Raw genomic sequence first — 26,294 nt, 5'->3', positions numbered from 1 at the left:
TGTAAATATTAATAGAAAAAAAAGCAAACTGTTCCATTTCTTATGTCTAACATTGTACTGCAATTCTTTCTCCAACTGCACATAAATTCCCTGTTACAGTCTAACCTGCAAGTTCCCAATTGCATCCTATTCATTCTACTAAATTATCATAATGTGTTCTCATTGTCGTTATTTCCCATGCAAAAATTAGCATATTCAAACAAAGGACTCCAAAACAAAGAGTGCACTTTTTCTTTATTAACCGTAAAAATGCAGCAATCAGTCATATACAGTAATCCAGTGTATGTGTGCATTAACAAAGGTATTAAAATAAATAGGCATTCCTCCTGTATTTTAAAGGTATACACTGTTGTATTATGACTTGTACAGTGCACAAGTGAAGGCAGGGCATGCGAGGCAGCAGTCATGCTGAAAAAACATTTCAACAGCGTAAAGGTAGGCGATGTTTAAAAAGCTAAAACGTCGTATCTGGAATTTAAAAACTGTAAAACACAGCAAAAAAAAAACAGACTTATCGTCCCTTTAAGTGTAATCGGCATCATTTCCATTTATATATATTTTGCAGCAATGTTTATTCTAAATTACTGAAAAACAGACCAGCTGTCAGATTACTATATGAGGCATGAGACGATTGCGAGATTAGTCATTCGAACTGCTCCAAGTGCTAGAGGACTCTGCATCTTTTTGCACAATTGTCAAAATAATAATAATAATAAAATTGTACCGGCATTACCAGATAACTAGCAACCCTTTATGGCTCAGTACTGTTTTTCCCAATGTCTTTATGTCTCAAAAGTGTTCTCTGTCAATTGACTGTCTGTTGTCGTACTAGAGCGGCTCCAACTACCGGAGACAAATTCCTTGTGTGTTTTTTGGACATACTTGGCAAATAAAGATGATTCTGATGTTGTATATATTATATTTAATGTGATACTGATAAAATTCTACTTAATCAGCAGAAATAAACATCATGTGTGAAAATGATTTAACATGTAAAATAATTTTAAATTATTACTATTTTGTAACCATGCTTTTATATCATCTATGTTTTTTTCCTCTACGTTTGAAAACAAAATTCGGCAGTTATCATAGTGGCCACTAGATAGCGCTAGTAAATATTTCTGAATAATGCCTGTTAAATGTCAATTTACAGTGGTACCTTGACTTGAACCTCGCTTTATGATTAAATCTGTTTACAAACAAATGTTTTTCTGACAAATATTGCTTGGATTCACGAACAAAGCTTCCTGACATTCATGCAGTCTGCCGTGGCGGCTGTCAACTTTTAAAGGGTCATTTTAACGTCAGTTAATTTTTGTCGACGCAGTTGGATGAATGTTTGTAGTCTTAAATGTCATTGGGCCCTGGATGCAAAGACTCAGCACGGTCATAAGAATACAACTAAGCTATGAATAGGTCATCTTATCCTTTTTCACGGTGAGTCCTCAAAACCACCATGACACTGATGTCAAGCTCCTTTAGATGCCGTGGGCAAAAAACCTTGGCAATTTAGCGTCTCCCATTTGTCAGGATACCTGCTTTCGATCGGGGTTCATTTAGGTTTGGATACACACATTTGCCAAAATTGGTGGGTTTTAGGGTGTGTTGAGTCACCCCATAAAGTGATTCATTCGTTTGAACTAAGAATAATATGCACAGAGATTCCAAGAAGGCCTCATTGAGACAAATATAGCGCTTTTCAGGACACCTAAATACTAAAGGCTACTTACAGCAACTACTTAAAGCTACATAAACATGTCCCCACGAGTCCTTTCTTTCTTTGCATAGGCATGCAAACATTTTCGTCGCCATAGAATATTACAGTCAACTGACAATTGCACTTCCCCATTGGGAAAAAAAAAGTGTAGATGCAGACAAACGCTGTTGCTATACAGAACTGTCAAATTAAAAATAATTAATTGAGGACTATAAGACCTGTGTAATACATCACAGCATATCACCACAATCCTCAGATACCATGCAAATATGTTGCCTATGAAACTAATAAGTGTTTGGAGGTAATGCCTCGGCTTTGATCTTCTGGAGGAAAATGTCCCATCATTCCGGAACTGCTTAGACTAGTTTTGGACAAATAATAGTGCTGGATTTACACTGCAAATCCAGGCTATCAATTGCGATTTAATGCCTAAAACCAATTCTTTTTTTTTTTTTTTTTCTTTATATTTTTTGGGGGGGGGCTGTCTATTTTCATGTACATTTCAAGTGTTCAGTTTACATTGACGGAACATGTGAAAAAAAACCTGCGTGAGCCGAAACCCAAATTGCATGTAATCACCATGCATTGCCTACACAGAAGTAAACCATAATGCATAAATAATACAAAAACCTCCACACTCATCCACATTTGGAAGAGATCTGATTGTGATCTAAAAAATCCGATTCTATGCGTTATTCCCCCCACCCCCCCTCCCCCATGTACGCTGCCATGACGCATATCCCAATTGTGCCGCTTGAGGGAAAAAATGGAAATTGTGTCACTTGAACAATCATCCATTCATCATCCATCCATCGATTTTTTTTTTTCCATATCACTTGCCCTCATTAAGGTCCTGGGTGAGCTGGAGCCTATCTCAGCAGTACATCTTGGTGTGGTCACCAGTCAATTGCAGGGAACACAAACAAACAACCATTCACACTCACATTCACACCCATGGACCATTTAGTGCACAGGTGTCAAACTCAAGCCCCTCTTGGCGAATTCATCTATTTTACCTTATTTTTAAACATATCCTCCATTATTTATATTTTTGTGCTCTTTCTGCAATGCCTTCAAATGCCAGAATATGGTGTCAAATCCAGCTAATAGGAAAGTAGTAATTGGTGTCAAGGAAATATCTTGAAGTGACACATCTCAGCTGTTCATGATCTTTGTATATCAGTGAAAGGCCCCCTCAAAATGTTTATAATTGTTGATATATTTAGTGTAAACTGTAACCACACCACAAACTGTGATCCCAAAACACTGAAATATCATTTCAAATTCATCTTACATTATTTTCTTTGACATCCAAAGAACTCTAGCAGTTGCATTCACGTCGACATACTTCTTTACCGATTTACTTTAGCGCCATCTTGTGGCATCTTACAAAAAAAGCACAAAAATAACCCAAAAACTACAAATGTCTTTCAGTGAATAACCAAGAATGGGTTTAAAAAAACACAAATAGGTGAAATTCACGAATAGTGCACTGAAAGCAACCATAACTACGATATGGCCAATGATAAAAGTACGTTTTACATCCCTGATTTAGGGTCATCAATGAACCCAACAAGCATGTTTTTGGAATGTGGGAGGAAACCAGAGTACCTGGATAAAACCAAGTACGAGGAAAACATGGAAACTCCACATAAGGAGGCCGGAGCTGAGATTTTAAGAGAGAACTGTGACGGAGTAGTGCTTACAACTTGGCTATTCCTGGTGGTCGCTTGAACCTTTCAGTGTAAATCCAGCCGAGTTTATCTGTCCAGAGACAAGTAGCACGAGAGAAGCTTCCTTCCTGAGTTCATCCACATATCTAGCCAACAAAAGGTCTCTACAAACTAGCTATTCTTAGCCTGAAAGTGTTCTACAAAAATGCTACAAAAGAGCCAGTGATTCCAGTGAAAGAGGCGGTTTTCCCCAAATGTGGGAGGCAGGGGTTCCTTTGGGTCATCCCATACAGTCCTTTTGATTTGTGGCTGTGATTATTCAAGACGACTGACTTTCTGGTCTCCAACTGACACCAGTCCATTGGTCTCACTCTGGACACCATCGCGGCGCCTTGCTTTGCCACGCTGTCTGTCGTCTTTGGGATTGTTTCTCATGGGTGCCGGAGTGTTATCCCGCTGACCCACCCTGACGGGCACCGGCCCGCCGTCCCACTGGGTGTCTTTGGCCGGTACCACTCTGTTCATCTGGTGCTTGCTGCAGATTGGGATCTTGTTGGCCTGAAGGGAGCGGGTGTAGCTGGAAAACCAGTCCCTCTCGAAGGCGGCCCGGAACTGCTCCACCACCGTGGTGTTCTTATCCTCCTGGGCGCCTTCGGTTAGACTGATAACCAGGCCTACGCCCGCGTTGTAGGTGAACTCATTCCCCACCCAGTCCAGGTTACCTGTCAGGACAAAAACAACCATTGTCTGTTGTACTAGAGCGGCTCCAACTACCGGAGGCAAATTCCTTGTGTGTTTTGGACATACTTGGCAAAATAAAGATGATTCTGATTCTGATTTTTTGCTCCACAACAAAGAGCATGCCCTGCAACTTTAGTGCACAACTGTGAGGATAGAGTCAGGGTTCGTTTAGCATACAGCCATCCCCCGCTGTACCGTGGTTCAACAATCGCGGTCCTGCTATATCGCAGATTTTTCTGCTATATCCATTTTTTAGAGTAAAAACAAGTGTAATAGTCAATGTACAAACCTAAATAAATGGCTCTGTCCGTCACCATGAACCTGTTGTGGTTTATCCCTTGGAGATTGCCATCCCTCTGCAGTCTGGGGTTGAAGAACTTCTGCATGTACACACACACATGTACATATTGTTGCCTTTATAATGGGTGTAATGGTTTGAATCATTCATGGTTTGTCCTCACAGCTTCCAGTGAGCAGTTGGTCTGTTCCATGCACAGACTCCTCAGAGACCACACAAAGTTGAAAGTCAGCGGATGAGTGTTTTCCCAGCAACTTATCAGCAGACGTACGCGCACTCTCCTCAGGATCAGAGCTTCCCGGATAAAGCCGTCGATACGAGACCAGTACCTTGGATCATGAACACACGCATAGGATTTATGTTGATAAGGGGGGTGGGGCCACCCGCGATTTACTGTAGATAGCAAATGGTACTGAGCTGACCTGTAAGCACTGGTGTTGAGTAGGGGCAAGTAGTCTGTGATGGAGATGTACACGAAGTGACGGGCATCCTTTATGACCCGTGAAATGGCTTCCAAGTCACTGCTTCGGTCTTTGGGGATGAAAATGTCCGGGGAGGTCTGTGCACAGAACAAACATGTCAACTCATGGAAATAAAGTTAAACATCAACAAGTTGGCAACTACATGAATGTGCGGTAATTGTGAGGAGAATAACATCGTCACTGTGATCCTGAGCTGCTGTGATCATAGCTGCTCCCAGCGAATGGGCCCCATGCATTGTTTTATCCTCCATCTCATCTAATCTCATCCACCATGCCATTCTCCATTTGATCTCATTCTCACCCCATCCTCCATCTCCTCTAACCTCATCCTACATTCCAGCCTCAATCTTATCTCATTTTATCCTTTATCCCACTCTCAATCTTATCCCATCCCTCTTTCATTTTATCTCACCCCATCTGCAATCTCATTATAGCCTCTTTCCCATCCTCCATCTCATCTCATCCCATCTTCCATTTTATCTCATCCTTCACCCCTTCCTTCATCCAATTCTCCATCTATCATCTTGTCCTCCTTTTCATCCTCTTTGTTTTATTTCTCATCTCATCCAATTGGATCTTTCATCTCATCTCACCCGCCATCTAATCTCATCCCATCCTTGATGCCATCTTCCATTTCATTTAGTCTCAACTTCGATGTCATTTTATTTGATCTCACCCTCCATCCTATCTCGTCAGTCATCACCAATCATCCTGTCTAATCTCAATCTCATCCTCAATCTCAAATTCATCTCATCCATATTGTTTTATCCTCTCTCCCATCCTCCTTCTCATCTCCAATCTCATCCTCAATCTCCTCTGCAGTCGTCACTTACAGAGATATATGCTTGGGCCTTGGTGCTGTTTAGGGTGAGCTCCAGAGGCGACTCCTTGTTGAAGAAGGCAAAGAGGCGTTTTGACCAGAAGGAGGGGATGAAGTCCTTGTACTGGAGCCCCCAGTAGACATTGAACACCCTGTGGAGGTCCAGAGCCAGACAGCTGCAGTTGTACACCAACACACCCAGCTCCTTCTTCTGGTGAGCACACACACAATCCATGCTTTTGTCTAAATTATCACTACAGCTGTGCCCTGCGACTGACTGGCGACCAGTTCAGGGTGTGGTCTGCCTTTCGCCCGAAGTCAGCTGGGATAGGCTCCAGCGTCCCGCGACCCTAACCAGGATAAGCGGTGTTGAAAATGGTTGGATTATCACTACAGCAGTGCATGGTTCTCAAACTGAGTTCCATGTCAGGGAGCTGTAGCTTGGGGATCAGCAAAATAATTTGAAATCTAGCGCAAACGCTACCCTAATAAGGATAACCAGTGTAAAAAAATGAATGGATTTTGACTTAATCTTGGAAAAATACAAGTTTATTCTTGTAAAATAAAAAATTTTGAATCCTGAAAAAATATATTTGTGTTATTGTAAAGATTATGACTTTTTTTTCTTGAAAAATACGGCTATTCTCATGAATGTTTTCTCTAGACAATATGAATTTGTTATTGTAACTTTTCGATTTTTTTCTAAAAAATAGGCAACTTTATTTCCTATGACATTTAGGAGTACACATGGTAATTATGTTCAATTGGCTTTAGGATTATGAGGATGTCCTTGGAAAAGTTTGTCCTATATACTGGAAGGGGCCCCTGAACCTAAAACGTTTGAGAACCCCTGTGCAAAAGAGTATGTGTGTATATTAGATACTGTGGCCAGGGATCTCCAGTCCATGCTGCCGCTGCCGATATAGAAGTGTCTCCTGTCCACCACCCAGAAGGACGAGTGGAGGCGACCTTTTGTCAGCGCCGTCATGTTCACATAGTGCACCTCTGCGCCTGCAAACACAGAAGAAGTTGATGTGTCAAGTTATATGAATGTGGACCGAGCCTTAGCGTGAATAACGAAAAACCATGCGCAATTAACGTCTGGGCTAAAAGAGAGAAAATTGCTTGTATAAATAGTTTAAACCCTAAATATATCACAAACCATGATCCCAAATCACTTTACAATCATTTCAAACTCATCTTATAACATTACTCTTAATAATAAATGGGACTTTCCACTAACATTCTAGGTTGATCTCAGCTCCCAACCAATATCGAAAGCTCGTCTCTCAGTCGAGATTAATCACTTTAGTCTTCTTCTTTGACACAAATCACTACCTTCCTATTTGCCAGGGCTTTGGTGCCATCTTGTGGCATCTAAGAGCATTACAAAAGGAATCTTTCAGTAAATAACTAAGGTTAAAAAATGTGAATACAGTGCTCCCCTGCATATTCATGATTCATTACTCGTCAAATCACCTATTCACATATGATTATTTTTTGGAACCCATCCTAAAAATTTGCCTTTTCCATGTTTTTGTGCACTTTATGAAACATCCTAAGCTGCCACAAGATAGTGCCTAAGCCCTATTTTATGGAAAAGTAGTGCTTTGATGCCATCTTGTGGTATTGAGAGGCAATTGTAAACCTTTTAAGGTCAAATTTTCGCTAGTCACAGAAGGGCTTGGTCCCTATTATTATTGTGAATAGTGGACGGGAAATTGGCGGTGGATAACGCGAGTACAAATGAGCCAAGATGGCTACTCCAGAGAACTTGAATGCTGACCATGTCTGGCGAGTGTCTTAAGCTCCACCGAGTCCACAATACCGCTGGAGATCTTTAGCTGAATTTTCCTGGACTTCAGTGCCAGCAGCTTGGAGAGCAGAATTCTACCCTGTGAGGTAGACACATAAATGCACCAAAATATACTGGACCTGGTTCCTTATAGATTTAAGCAGGGTACACGGATACTGATTTTTAAAACGAGAGAGACCCCAGACGTGATGAGGTAAAAAAAAATCTTAAAACCCTCATCGCGTGTGGTGTAATCTGTCTATTGTAGTACCAAAACTGACCTGTGAGTGGTAGAAATAGAAAAACCTTCGCTAATTGTTAGCTTGTCTCGTAACCACATTGTGGTTGCAAGCTCATTTTTATTGTTGTGAATGTTTTGTGAGGCACATTATTAAACACACAACACAACCAGTTGCTCTTTTATTTGTGTCTGGCAACAGCATCAGCTTGACGCTTCCTGGTCGGCTACCGTTCCAATTCACAGAAGTCTGTGGCTTTGAGCCACTCGGTGTTGACCACACACGAGGATTTGCCGTCGTAAATATTGAACAGGTTTAACATTTATGTCGGCCCCGACTATTTTCTGAGAGAAATCGGGCATGAAAAAAAAAATTCACTCTTAACACCCCCCCACACCACAGAATAATCGTTCAACTAGAATAATCTTCCGAGATTTCCAATGATCGGGCCTTTGCTGCCTTTGAGTGGAATGGAGGGAAGATCCTCAAATTTGACCTGTTTGTTGGAATGTATGTTGGCTTTTCATGAATTTTGCAACCCTAATTAGTTAATGCATCTAATTAATCAGCAAAGTATTTGCTGATGCTCACAAACACAATGAGACACACACACACATCAATGCAGCAGTGTTGCTACAGGATAAAAGACCATTAGCTTTTCTTATACTGAAACCTCTGAGGAGGAGCCATTACCTCCTAATGAACAGGCTCCAGTTGTTATTAGTCCTGAATCTGATACACTGTCCTGTATGTGTGTATATGTGTTTTGGAACCTTTTACGCCAAGTCAATAACAGTTAGTCAGATCCCAAACCTGAAATGAGTAGCTCATTTAATGCAGCCAAAACAACAATAACAACAATACAACAGCTGTTGCAACTTCTTCTCGTGAGGAAAATTTAGTTGGAAATTGTCCAAAATGTTAAACACATACAACAGTTTTGTTGGAAATTGTAAAAACTGTTGAGCACCAAGGGGAATCTAGGTGGAAATTGTGCAAAATATTAACCACAAGGAACCAGTCAGTTAGAAATTGTACAAAACGTTCAGCAAAAATGAGTGGATTCATTTGAAAACTGTACAATAAGTAAAGCACAATATGATTTTCAGTGGACCATTTCTAATTCGCCATTTGTACCTGTCTGGCTGCAGGATGGAAGTTGGACTCGTATTCGGTGGAGTTGAGGAGCCACAGCGGGGAAACGATCTCCACCACGCGGATGGCCCGATCCAGTAGGCCGAAGAGCCCTGATGACAGCGGTAGGTGGGACGCGGTGCTGTTCGAAAAGGAGACATCTTCCGGAATGTTCTCCACCAGAACAACTCTGAGGAAAAGAACCATGAAAGATGTATTACCAATGGAAACTAATACAAGGTAATTTTCTGTCCTAGTCGTAATGATTTAGCCGTAATACAATGGTATGTGTCTCCTGTCGTCAATGGTGGCAATTACCTGACTAATTGGCTGTCAAATGATGGCCAGCTTAATGAGGAACATCAACTTCACTTATCTTCCACCAGGAAACATTATTACACATCATCACATATTGTTGGGTCTATGTGAGTCTAATTGAAGGTTATTGTGCTCGCGTCAGCAGTGGATGTGATTACACCACATCAGGAAAAAATGAAGTACAAGGTGCAGGATAAAACAACAACAAAACAGAACCAGCGCCAACTCGATACTATAGCACAAGCCTAGATGATGTTACATAAAAGGTGCACAGACCATTAAATAAGTAAAATGATTGATTACGTGCATTTAAACCAATGGGAGACAAGGAGGATTCAGTGAGACATGCAGATTGTTATGGTGGCCCAGCAGGAGGAAGAAAATGATGATACAGTACAGTCGCAGCTAATTGAGCTCACACAGGGTAATGTGGATGAGTTGTGATACATTCATGTCACAAAAGCGACAAGTCTATAATCATACAATACTTTTGACACAGTAAACATGAAACTAGAGTTAGAGAGTAGTGGTAGAGATATTTTGGCAGCACCTCCACGCCACTCTTGTCCTGTAGATTAAGGATGTGTGAGAATTTTCTTGAAAGATTACACAAAAACGTTAACTGTGAGTGAAAAATCTCCTTGCGAGTTGTAGAAAATGTTAAGGACGAGGGAGAAAATTTACCAAAATGTTAAGGATGAGAGACAATGCACTTGAAAATTATGAAAAAAAAAAAAAAAAAAAAAAAAAAAAAAAAAAAAAAAAACATTATGTTGATCACGAGAGAATTTTCTTGTAAATTCAAAATCTTAAGCAAGGGAAAATTTACTTGAATACTATAGAATATCTTAAAACAGAGTAAATGTCCTTGAAAATTATACGTTTACATGCGATAATTTAGTTAGAAATTGTACAATATGTTCAATATGAGAAGAAATTTACTTGAAAATTGTACAAAATATTCCGGACAAGTGAAAATGTTGTTCTAAATTATACAAAATACGTATCTTATTGATAAATCATTATTTAAAACATTCTGAATCCACATCAATTGATTGGTTCATAACATCCAGGGTTGCTCAACAAAGCGATCATGTTACATTAATAAGGTCAGCTCAAATGACACAGATTACTGTCTTTTAAATGGCATTGACACTATGAGGCAATACAAATTCAAGCAAGGGATACAATTTTTGGCACGTTGAGATCTCAAATAATGTTACTGTTGCAAATGGATTTGACCAAGCCAGAGAATTAAATTAGACTCTGGCAGACCCCCCTCTGTAATAATATCAAACATATACGAGCACAAGCGTGCCCAGCCGGCGCTCGTTCACTGAAGGGCACTTTGGCCCCGGTGCGTTTCATTTACTGGCATGGCTTTGATTTGCAGGCACTTGCCAGCTCTCTCTTTGAAATTCCTGGCTTGCTCAGATTTTGGGACGCAGCCAAAGGTCAGATGGCGTATGAGCCTCATGATGGCCACACACCGAATTCACAAAATCAGTAGCGGAAATGTTCACCCTTCCTCAGGATGTTATTCCTTTGGATGAATATTAGATTATTTCAAGTGCTCTGACTTCCTCTTAGCTTTAGAAAAGAACACTGCAACAACTATGAAACAGGGAGGAGGCTTGGTTATGTTCTGGAGCTGCTTTTGCTGCATTGGCCTTGAGAGTCTTCAATCTGTGCAGCGAATTCCCAACACTAGCAAGACATTCTGGAGGGAAATGTGCTGCCAAGTGTCAGTAGAGAGGTAGGTAGGTCAGTTTATCAGGCTAGGTGGGTTGTTCGGGTGGTTCAGGTAGGTTGGTAGGTAGGTAGGTAAGCAGGTAGGTCGTCAGTCGGTCTGGTAGGTGGGTGTGTCAGGTGAATAGGAAGGTAGGTCGGGTTGTTGGGTCTGATGGGTTGTTACGTAGGTAGTTCAGTAGGTATGTAGATGGGTAGTTTGATAGATAGGTAGGTAGTTTGGTAAGTAACTTGGGAGGTTAGGTAGGGGGACAGGTGGGTGGGTAGGTTGGCAGGTAGGAGGCAGTTCGGTAGATAGTTACTGTCGGTAGGTCATGTAGGTGAGGCGAGTGGGTGATGTACAAAGGTCAGGTTGTTGGGTCTTGTGGGTTGGTTGGTAGTTTGGGAAGTGGATATTATGGTAGGTAGGTAGGGTGGGTTGATAAGTAAGAGGGAGATTAATTGGTAGGTTAGGTATGGGAGACAAGTTGGTGGATGGGTAGATAGGTGGGGTTGTTGGGGCGAGTAGGTAGTTTGGTCGGTAGATAGGTAGTTTGCTAAGCAGGTTAGGTAGGTCTATGGGTCGGTACGTAATCCGGTTGTAATTTATCAAATTATTTTATTTAAAAAAAAAAAAAAAAAGTTAAAAAAATTTAATGTCTACTCAATGCAGTGTACTTTTTGTGTACAAAATTTCTATGAGAACAGGGTTAACAAGGATGTTTTTGGCATTTTGATGTCACACATACAGTCATCACGGACAAGCACGCAGTGTTCCCAAAATTGATGCATTCTATCTCTTATCTTTATAAGGTCTATTGACAGAATCACAAGCTGCACTCGGCGGACCGCTTGAGCCAGGAAATGGAACGTCTGCACTCCGCGGTGGTGTTGACGAGGTGCTAAAAGCATCATGAAATTTGGGCCTCCATCTAGCCTTTTTGCACAGCAGCCTGGAGGTCAATTGTAACCTGCTTACGAGCCGCCCGACACCAGGAAATTACGAAAGGCCGTCTCGTAAACTCAAACTGTGCATAAACCATCGAGCAATACACAGTAAGAAAATACAGTCGTGTTGTTCTGCAGAGGAGGTGAATAGGAACAGAAAGGTCTATTAGGGCCTGAAAACAAAAACACATATTGTATAATTTCAAGAATAACGTCAAATAATTGCAAAAATAAAGTCATACTTCATTCTTGAAGTAAGTCGCCTTGTAATTGCGGTGGAATTAGTGTGGAAATACGCCATTTGGAAGAAAAAAAAATACATCAATTTCAGGTGACAAAACTGGGCAAGAATTGTTTGTTAGCGCTCCTGTTTATGGAGAATGACGTAAAATGTTCGCATTTGATGGCCAATTTGGTGCAGTTTCGTAGAAATTGAATAGTTTTAGTGTATGTTCTAGCTCAGCTCATTTTGCAAGAAAAACAATATTTTCATGTGAGGGTGCAAAATTGGACAGTTTGCTTCTCTATTCGTTTGTTGGCTACCAGGTCAATCTCTGGTTCACTGAGAATGATGTAAAATTTTAGCATTAGACGGCCATTTAAAGTAAGTCCCGCTTCATAGAAATCCGTTGTGTAGTTTCGGTGTAATGCTGCTAACAAACCAAGAGCAATTTAGAAAAAGAAATTCCACTTAGACTTGTAAAGTGCGGCCCACCGTAAACAAAAAAAAAATAGTCCACCTTAACATGTATGGTCTAACTCAGCTCTTTTTTTTTTTTTTTACAAAAAGAACACAATAATTCCATGTGCGGTAACAAAATCGGGCATTTTGTTTGTCCATTCATTTTTGGGTTAGCAGGCTACTCAGATTGCCATTTTAGTCCAGTTTCATGGAAATCAGTTGTGTAGTTTTGGCATAATCGATCTATCCATCCATTTCCTGTACCGCTTATCCTCACCATGGTCACGGGTGGGCTGGAGCCTATCCCAGCTATCTTCGGGAGAGAGGTGGGGTACACCCTGTACTGGTCGCCAGCCAATCACAGGGCACATATAAACGAAAAACCATTCGCACTCACAGTCACACCTACGGGCAATTTAGATCCACGCAGGCACGGGGAAAACATGCAAACTCCATACAGGCGGGGCCGGGATTTGAACCCCGGTCCTCAGAACTGTGAGACAGATGTGCTAACCAGTCGTCCACCGTGCCGCTTTGGAATAATCCTATTAACATAAAAATAGCGACAAAAAAATTAATAAAAATACCACTGACTTGTAAAGTCCATAAAACAAAAAAACAACAAAACAGTCCACCTTTAACTTTGACAAATCGTATGGTCCAGCTCAGCTCTTTTTGGGTCTGAGAGCAAAGAGAAGGACAGGCCAGCACGAGCACTGAGTGCCTCTTAGCGGGCCGATTTGAGGAATGAGGGAGGAGATGGGCGGGGATGCAAGGAAAGCAGATAAAGGACGTAATTGAGGCGGGATGCTTGATGTCAGCATAGTAGTCTAATGGAGGGAATGGGACTGCTGGATCAGCCAAACCATTGCTGATCATACACCTTTCTGCTCCTCAGTCGTGATGGTGAAGATGGTGGAGCATCTAGCCACTTCCTAGTGGATGGAAATTGACGTAAGACGTGGGAGCGCACCATTTGTTTTTAAGGCATGGGAATGGTCCCGTTGTGACACAAACAGCAAAATTGGGCCCTTTGTTTGTTGGTTTCTCGGTTACGCTTGCACTTTCCTGATTGGTGAAGCTATTGTTCACAACCGATTTGTAATGGTTTTTCCATTCCTTTGCTAGAAGGCCACTTCTACGTAACTATTAACAAACAAACAGCAATTAAAACAAGTTCTCCCCATTTAATTCGTACTACTTTAATCCAGATTCACACAAATATTTGATTTCTTCTTCCACCTGTCTACAGTTGTTCCGTTTTTTTTTAGCGAAATCTTGCTAACGAACTAACAGCGATTAAAATGCATTCTCGACTTTTAAAACCCCAACATTTATTCAGATTCATATCCAAATTTCATTGCTTCTCCAGCCTCTCTACAAAGATTGGTAGAAATCGGCTGCACTGTTTTTAGCGTAATCCTGCTAACAAGCAAACAGTGATTATAACAACCAATTGCTTTTTTATGCTTGGCAGAGGTAAATCAAAATGTCCAAGAGCAAAACACAGGTCCACCTCCCACCTGCAGTCCCGGCTGCAGTTGTCCTCTGAGATGCCGTCTTCGTCCTCACCCCAAATGTCCACCGCCGAGAAGATGAGCGCCACCAGCACGGCGAAGCAGCACAGCAGGGCAAAGACCATGATGCACTTCTGCTGAGACTAAAACAAGAGAAAGCACTGATTTTACACGCCACCTTTGTCAATGGAAGAAAAAAAAAGGCCAAAATGACCGAATCTTGAATCCATTAGTTAGACTCCAGTAGCGCATTTCATTTGGACTCTATTGCTAATCGATGAAATTATTTAATGCTCAATTGGCCCTGCAGAGGGACACCAAATGTTGTGACCAGCGAGGTCAAACTGTACACTGTGTAACAGTGTCAGCAGACACTGGGGCGGGCCATGCATGGGGATCAACAGACCATGTACTCAACAATATTTGCACTGTTCCCAGCTACTGCTGGTCCCAAGCCTGATTATAAATAGGTGGGTCGTGTCAGGAAGGGCATCTGATGAAAAAAAAAAAAACAACAAAAAAAAACTGTGCCAAACAAATCATGCGAGTGACTTGCTATAGTGACACCTGACAGGGAAAAGCCGAAAGTCACTTTTTTATGTACTCAACAATATTAGTTTTGCAGCAGCAATGCTGAATTGAAAAATGAGCTGACCATTCAATTTGCACTGCTCCCCACTGTGTTTGTGACATTATTTGGAAAGAAAAATCTCTAAAATGTCCTGAGGCGTTCCCAGAAACATCGCTTGTATAGGTTTCGCTTTGGAAATATTAAATGTGGGACACATTCCATAGAGGAAATAATATTAAGTGGAGATTTATTCAATGTGCATTCTATACAAATCTAATTATGCACATTTAGTTGTGTTATAATTCAGTACATGCATCCTCTGAGTTTAAAAATGAATGATTTTTTTTTTTTTTTTCTAAATTTGAAATTGTTTCTCAATATATACCCTGCAATTGGCTGGCGACTAGTTCAGGCTGTGCCCCACCTCTCGCCCAGTGTCAGCTGGGATAGGCTCCAGCACCCCTGCGATGCTAGTGAGGATGCTTTTACAATTCTACATTAAAATCCCCATTTTTCAAATTGTTTTTTTCAAATTACATTTAATTTTGATGTTCTTGGGTGACCTGAAATTTATAGATATTAATTCCTGTAAATTCCCCTTATGTTCGCATCGATTGACGTATATTGCATTTTTGTATAGTTTTGAATATTGAGTGTTTTTATAATATAGATTTAATTATGGTATTAAGTCGGGGAACTCCCCACTAAAGGCACAGGTACCAAATGCATTGATTGCATTTGTTTTACTGTAAAGCTCATGTATTTGGTACAAGCAAATTATGACTTATGAAAAGACTCAAAAAAATACAAATAAAATAATAAACAATACTCAATGAACACAACTTAAGTTATGCAGCAGCTATTGTAAATAGCCCCCAAATGTCCTTTTAAAAGCGCACACACACAGTGTCAGAGAAGGTGGTTGTTAACATGCTGGCAGCCATTTTGGAAGCTTTTATTACTGAAGCTGTCAGCTCGTCTCCTAGCAAATCAGACCTGCTTGTTGTGACCTGTTTGACCTTTTTCGCCAGCCATCTGCAAGCTTCCCGTCGACAAGCACAACAACCTTGCTCGCGAATTGCTTTGAAAACAAAGTTAAGTGAAGAAATAATGCATAGCTTCACATTAAAGCCTGATAAATGTGTCAAAGGTCCAATTATAGTGCAGTGCTGCTCAGGGGGGTTGGATAAGTTTGCAGCACAACACAACTCCAAACAACAATGTGCTGCTTTTAATGAGGCTCATTTGTCTAAGCTTGCGGTGAGAACAGAACATCACCTCAAGGACTCCTTGCCTCCTTTTTTGGAAGTTTGAACAACACAAAGCATGAAAAAATAGTAAACGGGTTAGCTTGTCACCTCAAAGGACCGTTACAGTCAACAATTAAAGATGTGATATCACAAAAAAATTTTTTTTTAGTCAAACTACAACTGTTTTCGGCTGAGTTTGCAAAAGTCAGTCTTTGCCCTAATTTGACATAGTCCAATTAAAGCTGAAAGCAACGATGAAGGGGCCCTCGCCCCCTCTCCCCTTTTGCATGTCGAATCAACCAAATGATGAAATTTTGCTGCCATTCCATGCCCATATTCGATGGCGTAGGCCAGTGTTTCCCAACCTTTATTGAGACAAGGAGCATATTTTATAGTAGAAAAATCTCATGGCACGCTACCGAACCAAAATGTCATCAAGGCCCTGTAAAGTGAAAATAAATGTCTTCTGAATTTGACGCACCACAAAAGAGTGATGTTAACAACTATTCCAAATTTAAATGATTAAATATATCACCAAGTACAATATATAATATGAGCCTTCAAAATGGTGAAAAATCAAGCTGTTCGCTGTTGGCCTGTCCATTGAATGCGCTGAAACCATACCCTATTCAACTGTTAACTGTCAGTCAAATACCAGTACCACAACCTATAAAAAAATGCTACTTAATCTAGCAACTTTCTTATGCCTATACATCCCTCTGTTTGAGCCACAAAAATATATCAACTCAGGCCTCCGTTGGCTGGCGCTCTGCAGCGGCCACGCCAGCACGAAGCCGCTGTCCACACACTGGCTTTCACATCATACCCACCCACTCCGCGCTCTTCTGTCTTACTCTGCATGACGTGCATGCACTCGCAGCCGGCAACGAGGCGCTCAGCAATTGTCTTCCTCAGTGATTATCTTCAAACGTGTGTAACCTTTTTAGAAACAAATGTCTGAACTCAATTTCAGACATTAGGTTTTGTGATAACTTTTTTTACCTGATGGACTTTTATCTTGTTGCTGAGGGATGTGTATGTGTATGCACACATACACACACACAGAATAACTTGAATCCCATAGATGCACAATGAGTGACAGGAAAACAGCATCGCAGAATGCTGTCAAGTACGTAATTTGCTGACGAGACAAGTTTGTATGCATGTGTTCTTATATGAGCGTGTGTGTCGGGAATGCAGTTCACTTCCAATAAATTGCCGTCTCTGTACAGTTGAGTCATGTTTTATTAACTGTTGTCCGTCTTGACACTTTGTTTAGCATTTCAACTGATGCCTGCGTCTCGTCTCCGATGTTCCTTTCTCTCCCGTGTCTACCTTAAATCATACAAATGTGAAATATAAGCAGCATATTCATCTTTTCTGGATGTACCTAATTATATTGGTTCCTGAGAGATAAATGTTCCTTTGATTGAATCGGCATTGTGATTTTTGTGACGCATCTGTGATTAGCTTGATGCTCTTCAGACTCTCTCTGGTACTGCTGCTGAGGAAATGAAATGTGTGTATCTGCATTACTCAGCTGTTGAAAGGCTGAGCAGGCACTTGGGTGATGGACACACAAACAAAAGCAGACTGACACAGTGAAAGTCGAGCAAAGGATGGAAAGAACTCATGTTTGCTCTTTCGGGCAGTATGAAATGGTCACCTGTAGAAAGCTCAACTACCATATTTCTGTTTATGCTTTGTTTGTCCTATTGCTATATACGGACTTTACACATGAGGGTTAGGGTTACTTAATATGTTTAGGATTGGGTTACTGGTTAGGATTAGGCTTAGGACAAGGGTTAAAGTTGGTTTACTTGATTTGGGCCATCCCTGAAGAGGGCTAGTGTAAGTGTTGGGCTATTTAAAAAAGTAATGAGTCACAGTTATTACTTAATTTACCCTCAAAGCACAGTCATTTGATTCGTAACTAAAATACCCCTTTATAAATGTACTGTAATTAGTTACAAGGGAAACTAATTATGGCGGCACGGTGCACGACTGGTTAGAGCGTCTGCCTCACAGTTCTGAGGACCGGGGTTGAATCCCCGGCCCCGCCTGTGTGGAGTTTGCATGTTCTCCCCGTGCCTGTGTGGGTTTTCTCTGGACACTCCGGTTTCCTCCCACATCCCAAAAACATGCATGATAGGTTAATCGAAGACTCTAAATTGCCCGTAGGTGTGAATGTGAGTGTGAATGATTGTTTGTTTCTATGTGCCCTGCGATTGGCTGGCAACCAGTCCAGGGTGTACCCCGCCTCCTGCCCGATGATAGCTGGGATAGGCTCCAGCACTCCCGCGACCCTTGTAAGGATAAGCGGCTCAGAAAATGGATGGATGGATGGATACTAATTATTGCGTTAAATTTTTTTTAAAACCTTCAATTATGGCAAAAATTTCAATCTTGGTTTCATCAGACCATAACAATTTTTTTCCACATGTGTTTGGAAGGTTTTGTTATAATCTGATGAAACCAAGGTTGAACTTTTTGGCTATAATTCCAAAAGGTTTGTTTTTGAGCAAACACAACACTGCTTATCGCCAAAAGAATACCATACCTACAGAGAAGGATGGTGGTGGCAGCATCATGCTTTGGACTTTTCGATCTGCTGCGGCATTAGTTAAGGTGGACGGAATTTTGATTAGTTCCAAAATGCAGTCAGTATTAGCACAAAACCTTCAACCTTCTGCTACAAAGAAACAACAACAAAATGTCAGGAAAAGCCTACTGGAACATCTGAACTTTATTTGGGGTTAATCAGAGGCACTTTAAATGATGGCAGGTGTGTGCTGACTTCCATTTAACATGAGTTTGAAGGTGATTTATTTGATTTGGGCTGTCCCTTGTAAACCAGACTGCTCTCAGTATGAATGTTTTTATTTGAATGTTGTGCTCAAACAACAATCTGTCAGTCGAGCTCAGTAGAGTTATCTAATCATGTTCTTCTCCGATAGTCAGAAGAGGCGTCAAAGTGTTCTGGCCTTCCTCAAGCACATATGCTTTATGAGAGGAAGTGGCCATATGTTTACAAAGATGTTCAGTGGTCAGAGGAGTCAGAGTGAGACAGTGTTTACAAAGCAGCTGACGATGAATATCTGAAAGCGTCTGGACCGCGGCCTGTTTTCCACCGCTGCTTAATGTGATAATTTTGCCGTCTTGTTAGCGTGACACAGTGACCGCATGCACATACAGTAAAAGCCAGAAATCATTGACTTAGTTCTTGGAGCTTGCTTTAAACCAGACCTGTTTGGTAATTTCATATTTCCTTCCATGATAACACAGATGTGTCTGAGCATCTCCGCTATGTTTCTATGTTTTAACAATCAATTTAAAATGAACTGCGCCAGGTCAATTCAAAGCCAGGATACAGAGCAGTTCACAGTCGAAAGGGTCAGGCTTTGAAGATAAGGAATTGGGTCTTGGGCCAAAGTGATGCAATGCTTAGTAATCCACAGGTAGCAAGTCAGGAAATGCTCAGATTTCACTGTTGTCTTAATCCACGATTCACAGAGAGCAAAAACAGGGAAACTCACATAAACTTGTCTTGGCCGAACTCCCGGTTGTGGATGGACAGCAGAGGGGATTCACAGGGTAGCGATGTTTTCTGCGATTTCTGTGACTGTTGGACACTGATTGCATAATCAGCAAAGCCTGAAATAGGGGGTGTATCACTGTGGCTAGGAGAATGTGATTGGCTGGCAGATTGGTTGTCTGTCATGACAAAAATGGCAAACTGTGACAAATGGGCGCGAGCAAGCTTCGGATATGCTGCCGCTCAAGTGAAGTGAAAAAAAAAATGGAGCAGTTAAGGAACTGTAATATCCTTGCATGTGTGCAAGGAGAGCCACAGTCACCGATGCACTTCCAACTGTTTAGTGAAAATGACACACAAACACTGAACTAATCAGGCAACTCAACCCCAGGGTCTGTTGTCACTCACTAAGCCACGCCCCTTATGTACAGTAATTACACTTTATGAAACTATTTTATTTCTGTTTGTTCTCTTTAATTGTGTTTTTTTAAACACAATACAGTGCTATTTTTCTTGACTAAAACCCCCAAAACGTTGTGGGTTTTGGGGGGCTGGAATGATTGATGTTCTTTCAATTCAATTCAATTTAATGGGGAAAATTATTAATTCAACTCATAAGTCAAGGTATTATATATTATATTATATATTATACAATATTATATATTGCCATTGGCTAAAATAGTCTTGCAGGTGTGGGTTTCTGCGCCACCTGCTGCTTTGGCATGCACTTGGCATCTTTCAAAAGTTCCACCGGGATGAGTCCACCTAGCAGAGTTCTCTTAAGCCCCTCAAACCTACACAGGGTTTGACATCCTCATTTTTCTCGCTGCACTGGCTCCTGATGGACTCCTTCCATCTCTCCATCCCTACCTTTCACCCTTTCAGTAATGCCTCCACTTGAGCACACCCAGCGCTTCGGAGACGGTCCCCTCTTTGTCACATTAGGCTGTCGGCGCGGAGGTTGAGTGAGTTCATGTGGTTGTTGCGTGTGAGAGGAATTTGTTTGTTATGGCGGTGAAAAGTGTAATTTACGATTTCAATTCCAGCCCCGCCAGTTGCGGGACAGTCAATTTGGTGGCAAGAGAGATTAATGTAGACAGCGGTGACGACTGTGACTGATCGAGTGGCAGACGCTGTTGTTACTGGGTCAGCTTGAATTCGAGTGACAAGCAGGCTACAAATCAGCAGAAACAGGTAAGGCCTTCCGGGGAGTTGTTTTGTAAAAGTAAAATGTCACCAACTGGGTCGGTTAGGTACTTTATTAATCCTCAAAAGGAAATTCAGGTTTGCATTGGCAGCAATGATGACTACAGCAAGCCAAGCAAGTATTAGCAATCGTCACTGAGGAAATATAGTGGTGTCTTGAGATACGAGTGATTCGACTTATGACTTTCTTCAAGATACTGGCTGTCGTTCGACTGTTTTCTTTTTTGCTTTGACGTGCGTGCGCAAACATGATACAAGTACTATATGGTGGCAGGGAACTCAGCACACTTAACAACAAGCAGCATTTTTGGCAAATAGTGAACAATTTATCCCCTAAATTTCTTCAAGCAGTTTAATGCCACTCCCAGTTGAAGTTTACTGTCAAACTAAACATAAAACAAAAAGAATGATGTACTTAAAACAACTTCATAGCTTAGCCTCAGTCAGCTAGCTTCATGCTAATGTTAACTCGCATCTACGATGCGGTCCTTTAACACTTTAAGCAACAGGTTGAACACAAACGGTGCAGCAAAAACATGAAGACAGACAATAAGATGACTCACAGTCCTGTTCTTTATCCACTGAGTAGAACAATTAATATTAGTGCCTTACTGATGAGCTGAGCGAGGGATTGAATCGTCTCAATGAAGCGATATGAATCCCACTTGAGTTCTAGGCAGGATGTACGCGGGCGTGCAGTATTGTAAAATCATAGTTTAATCATCAAAACAAATGTTTAATCATCAAAACAAATGACTCTCCAAAATGTAATCTTCTACAAAAGTTTCTTTGCCCATGATTTGGAAGCTCGGCTGGGCAAAGAGCTGCCATTTTTAAGCAATTCCACACAGCCAAAAGGCACCGGTGTCAAACTCAAGGCCCAGGGGCCAGATCTGTCCAGCCACATTATTTATGTACTAAAGCAAATTGTGTCGTTCTGTGTCTTGCTATACAGAAATTGCAATTTTACGGTAACTCTGGTACTGCTGCTTTACGGTAACGGATTTTAGAATAATCTATTTTCACTTCAGTCCCTTCTTAACTGATTTCAAATAAAATTTGTTGTTAAAAATACATAACAATCAAATGCATGGGCAATTATATAAATAATATGATGAGGTATTGTATTTATGGTTTTCACAGTCATAACAGCCCTCTGAGGGATGTGGCCCGCAATGAAAATGAGTTTGACACCCCTGTATAAGGTAAGCAGAGCTGCATAGAGTTTTGTTGGATTCACAGATTACTGTTAGTTAACGGAGAAGGATTGTGTTTGACGATTTGCCTGAAAAAAACCAAACACTTTTAATAGCTTTATCCAGATTCTCACCTAAATCCAATTGTTCTCAATGATCAAAACTACCTCACAGTTTTAAACTTGGCGGAGGTAATCACCAAGACTTTACAGAGCAACATGCACCCCCGACCCAGTGAAGGCTCAATTCCCAGTTTAATTTCACCACACTTCCTGGAGGCTACAAATGGAAGCGCTCTCAAGTGACGTGAATTTTGGCCTCTTTCGGCTCCTTTCCATCAGCGCCTGCCCTCGTTTTCCCTCCCCCCCTATTGATCTCACCGGGGCTCTCTCCAAACAAAATCAATATGTCAATGATAGTGCCATTAAAAAAACATGAGAGCCGTGTCAACCGCGATGAGGCCCGAGCCCATTGTAAACCCACCCAGTCACCCGAGGAGGACCGAAAGATTCATTTCATCTTTCATCTACGAAATACAAGGCCGACCCATTTTTCAGATTATTGCATTAACCGCAGTGACTTGTAATTTGTTAAAAATAAAGCATAGACCTTATCTTCAGAACCTAAAGGTGGGGCCTTTGAGAATACTACACTCCGAGCAGGGTCTTTTTTGTCGCTCGATAAATAACCCAGGAACTTAATTTGGAAAAAACCTCTCGTCGTCCAAATACGCAAGAGTCCTCCAATAGTTCCTGTGATGGAAATACTGCTTGATACGAAAGCTCAGGAGAAACGGGAAGGTGACCACCAGTGAGGTGATATGAGGGAGTAATGCTTTATTTCAAAGTGAAATGTCAGAATTGGGCACAATGGCGTGCAGGGATGTGGGTGCGCCGGGGCAATGGCCCCAGGCATCCAGGTAAGGGGGATATCCAAATAAGTAACACATTTCCACGCCCTCAACCTGCCCGGTGATAAATGTTTTCCAATCAGGAAAACTGCGCCCCGTCGACGAATGATTTCCAAAGTGTTGTTTGCCCCATCACCACAACACTAATTGGGCACAATTGGGCTTGATTAGCTCTTTTTGCGCCATGATGTCATGTGTCTTTTCAGATGTGAATGGCGACCAGTTAAATTTTTAAGTTAAATTAGGTGTTTAAAAAAAAAAAAAAAAAAAAAAAAAAAAGAATTGTTAATCTACATAAAGCTGGCCTATACTATAAGATTGCCAATACCCTGAAACTGAGCTGTGTATCTCGCCTCCCGCCCAAAATCAGCCGGCATAGGCTCCAACTCACAGGGCAAAGGCTATCGTAAAAGGATGGCTGCAACAATACAAACCTCCTGATGACTGTCACATTTAGATTCCACCATTAATGTAGCGGCAAAACTCCCACAGTGCTCTTGTGTTACGGAAGAGCAGATGATTTTGCCAACTCCTGCATTTTTACCAACGTTTGCATCAATGCCAGCTGGTGGATCACATTGCCTCATTACCTCCACTCCTCCATTATACTGATTGTGTGTGTGTGTGTGTGTGTGCGTGCGTGCGTGTGTGTGTGTGTATGTATGCGTGAGTGAGTGAGTGACTGTGTGAGTGATTGAGTTTGTGCTTGTGTATGTGTGACTGTATGTGTAAGTGTGTGCATACATGTGAGTGTGTGTGTGCGCGTGTGTTTGTGAATGTGGGAGTGTGATTGTAAAAAAAATATTTTTAATTGGTTGCATACAAATACTGTAGTTGGTTCCCTGGGATGTCTGCGAATCCTTCAAGTGTGAAATTAAAAAAACAAGTAAAGGCTTTTATTCACCTATTTCTGAAAAGGTTTCTGTGAGCAAGCCTGAATTTTGCCAAAATGTGATGACACAATTCATTTAATATACATAATACAACCACTAGCCTGAGTCGCTGCGCCAATGACTTGGCAGCCACGCTGGGTGAAGATCTGCCACTTTCAAGCCACAGCCAGAATGAAACACTCATGTCAAAGGCAAAAGCTAAAAAGAGCTTCTGATAAGCGACACATACTTGATTGCTCAGTGAAGTTGTCGATGTTGTGTTTGGCAAGGTGTCCGCTGAATGCACCACATGCATGGATCCACATACCAATTGACAAGTGTATGAAGTGTAGTGTTTAAAGTTTTGTAAGCACAAGTGAAAATGCTTTGATTGTCTTTACAAGCTTTTGTCCCCCACACCGTTGGCTCCACTTCTGCAAGTAGAAGCCGGTTGCCTCGTCACAACGCTCTCGGTCTATCATGGTCATTGGATGAACAGTATATGGGGCGGGGTTAACAGTCTCGCATGAAACAAGGCCGACTTGACACAGACATTTCAATTAAAAAAAAAAAAAAAAAAGTCTTCGTTAAACTACTAGTGCAGATGCTCAGATTTTAACCTTTTTATGAAATGAGCGCCATGTCGGGGAAAAAAAGCGAGGAGAAGGTCAGCATGAATCACTTCAATTGCTCGACTGGTGATGTTGTGAAGCAAAAGCAAAGCTGAGCGAAAGGTGACAGCAAATGTTTTAATGATGAGGCCAATTGGTGAAGATGCAAAAAGGAAATGCAAGGTATACTTAAATACAATACAGGGACAAACGTGGGGATGTTCAATACCACTTTTGTTTTTAGACTGATACCAATGCAAGTATTTACTCTTGAGTACTCATCGATACCGAGTACCGATACTATGAGTAATTTTGATACATAAAATTTCAATTAACACAATGACAGATGATTATGGACAAAGACCTTCCTTTATTTATGACACACGGTTTCGCCGATGTGTCAAACGGCCACAATATAGCGCTAACTACTGGCAAGGAGGACTTAGTGGGTGTCAAGATTTTTATTTATTTATTTTATTTTTTTGCTTTAAGTATCGGTGGCTGGTATCGGCAGCCTTCAGGAGTACCCAATACCTTGAAATAAGGCCGGGATTGGACCAATACTGATACCTGGTATCAGTACTTGACCATCCCTAGACAAACTCATTGAATGAAAATGGCACCTACAGGAAGTGCATAGGGAAGTGTATGCAGTTGCCCAAAATCAATAGACAATGAAGATTTAAGAATCGGTGGCACGGAAAATTCAGTCTTCAGTGAAGCCAACAAGCATTTTCTTGGAATGTGGAAGGAGGCTGGAGTACACGGAGAAAAACCCACACAAGCACTGGGAGAACATGCAAACACCACACAGGACAGTTAGTGTTGGGATTCAAACCCGGAACCTTAGAACTGTGAGGCAGACCTTATAACCATTATTTCACAGTGCTGTCTGATGTGAAACATAAATATGCAAATACTGTACGTTCTTATGTGGTTGACTGAAAAATGGTAGTTCGTTCCCGCCTTGCTTGAATTGATTTATGACCCTGTTTATCTGTGTGCGTGTGTGTGTGCGTGTTGCAGACGCATCCAGAAATATGTCAAGACAAGCAATTTTCTCCACTCTTCTAGTGGTGTCTATATATTTGATTTGTGACCCCCAACTATTTCATGCCAGCAGTGCAGTGGTGGGGGTTCCACTGAGTTCCTCCAACACTCACACGAGAAGCAGCTCATTAAGTCGCACGTACACAACATCAGCAATCAGAGTTGATCATGTAATTACATTATAATGTAGGAAAGGTGACACATAATGATTCTGTAAATGTATGAATATTACAAATGAGGTAGCTCATTACCTTTTTTAAAATAGTGCAAACTCGCAAATGCGGGCATCTTTCTGTAAGTGGGTAACACACCCGAAGACTTATTTGGGGCATGGCGTCTATTAGAGGGACGGGGGTTTTCCAGTAAGTCGATATGAATAATTTTGGGCTCTTCCCATTTGAGCACTTCAATGTAAACAAGCCTTCTGTAGGCTTTGATCTTTAATATATTTTTATTTATTTTTTGGAGCCAGTCGTGTCGTTGCCATGGACACTGTTTCAGGTGTTTCAGTCTCCGCTCACTTCACTCTGCCAACTCCTGCATCTGTGTGTGTGTGCACGACTGAGCAATATCAAGAGTGTGTGAGTGAGCAGAATTACAAAAGGATCTTTTCCCCTCTCCTTTCCCGACTCGCTCATCACCATCGCTATGACGACACTCCCGGCAGACGGATGCCGTGAGCGGAGCGGGTCACACTTGTGACGGAACCACATGACTTTTTTTTTTAGTGTCAAGGAGGGCTGGAGTGGGGTGTGGCCAGGTTTGAAATGACACACAGGGGCACAGAGGGAGACAGATGGACAAGGTAACAAGGAGAAAGTACAGCGTGAGAAGCGATAGGGAAAAGGAAAGATGTTTTGTAATCGTCGCTCATTAAATCTGAACGTAATCACGTTACTTTGGACTCGTCTCTGAAATCAGTAAAAGTTACTTGCTTTAACAATAGTGATGTAACGCCTAAAAAGTAGTCGTCTGCGATGTTGTGATCGGAGGCGGTGCCG

General features: G+C 41.4%; 1 protein-coding gene across 4 annotated transcripts in view; it reads right to left on the bottom strand.

Moving 5' to 3' along the window:
- Window positions 1-2,436: 2,436 nt before the first annotated feature.
- Window positions 2,437-26,294, bottom strand: part of LOC133409593 (inactive phospholipase D5-like) — a 31,722-nt gene continuing 7,864 nt past the window's right edge. For 2 of the 4 annotated variants that reach the window (XM_061689826.1, XM_061689827.1), the window contains exons 2-10: window positions 14,099-14,235; window positions 8,903-9,089; window positions 7,518-7,626; window positions 6,615-6,742; window positions 5,745-5,942; window positions 4,852-4,988; window positions 4,593-4,758; window positions 4,421-4,511; window positions 2,437-4,112 (exon numbers count right to left, since the gene is read on the bottom strand). In XM_061689826.1, the coding sequence (XP_061545810.1) occupies window positions 3,706-4,112; window positions 4,421-4,511; window positions 4,593-4,758; window positions 4,852-4,988; window positions 5,745-5,942; window positions 6,615-6,742; window positions 7,518-7,626; window positions 8,903-9,089; window positions 14,099-14,235 (1,560 nt within the window). In that variant the 3' untranslated portion in view covers window positions 2,437-3,705. Of the gene's footprint in view, window positions 4,113-4,420; window positions 4,512-4,592; window positions 4,989-5,744; window positions 5,943-6,614; window positions 6,743-7,517; window positions 7,627-8,902; window positions 9,090-14,098; window positions 14,236-19,449; window positions 19,500-26,294 lie in introns of those variants that run through there. The other 2 variants (XM_061689828.1, XM_061689825.1) reach the window with 2 other exon arrangements.

This window comes from Phycodurus eques, chromosome 11, assembly GCF_024500275.1.
Source record: "Phycodurus eques isolate BA_2022a chromosome 11, UOR_Pequ_1.1, whole genome shotgun sequence".
In the NCBI taxonomy this organism is placed as follows: Eukaryota; Metazoa; Chordata; class Actinopteri; order Syngnathiformes; family Syngnathidae; genus Phycodurus; species Phycodurus eques.
The sequence above is the reverse complement of the archived record's forward strand: the minus strand, read 5'-3'. Positions and strand labels throughout refer to the sequence as shown.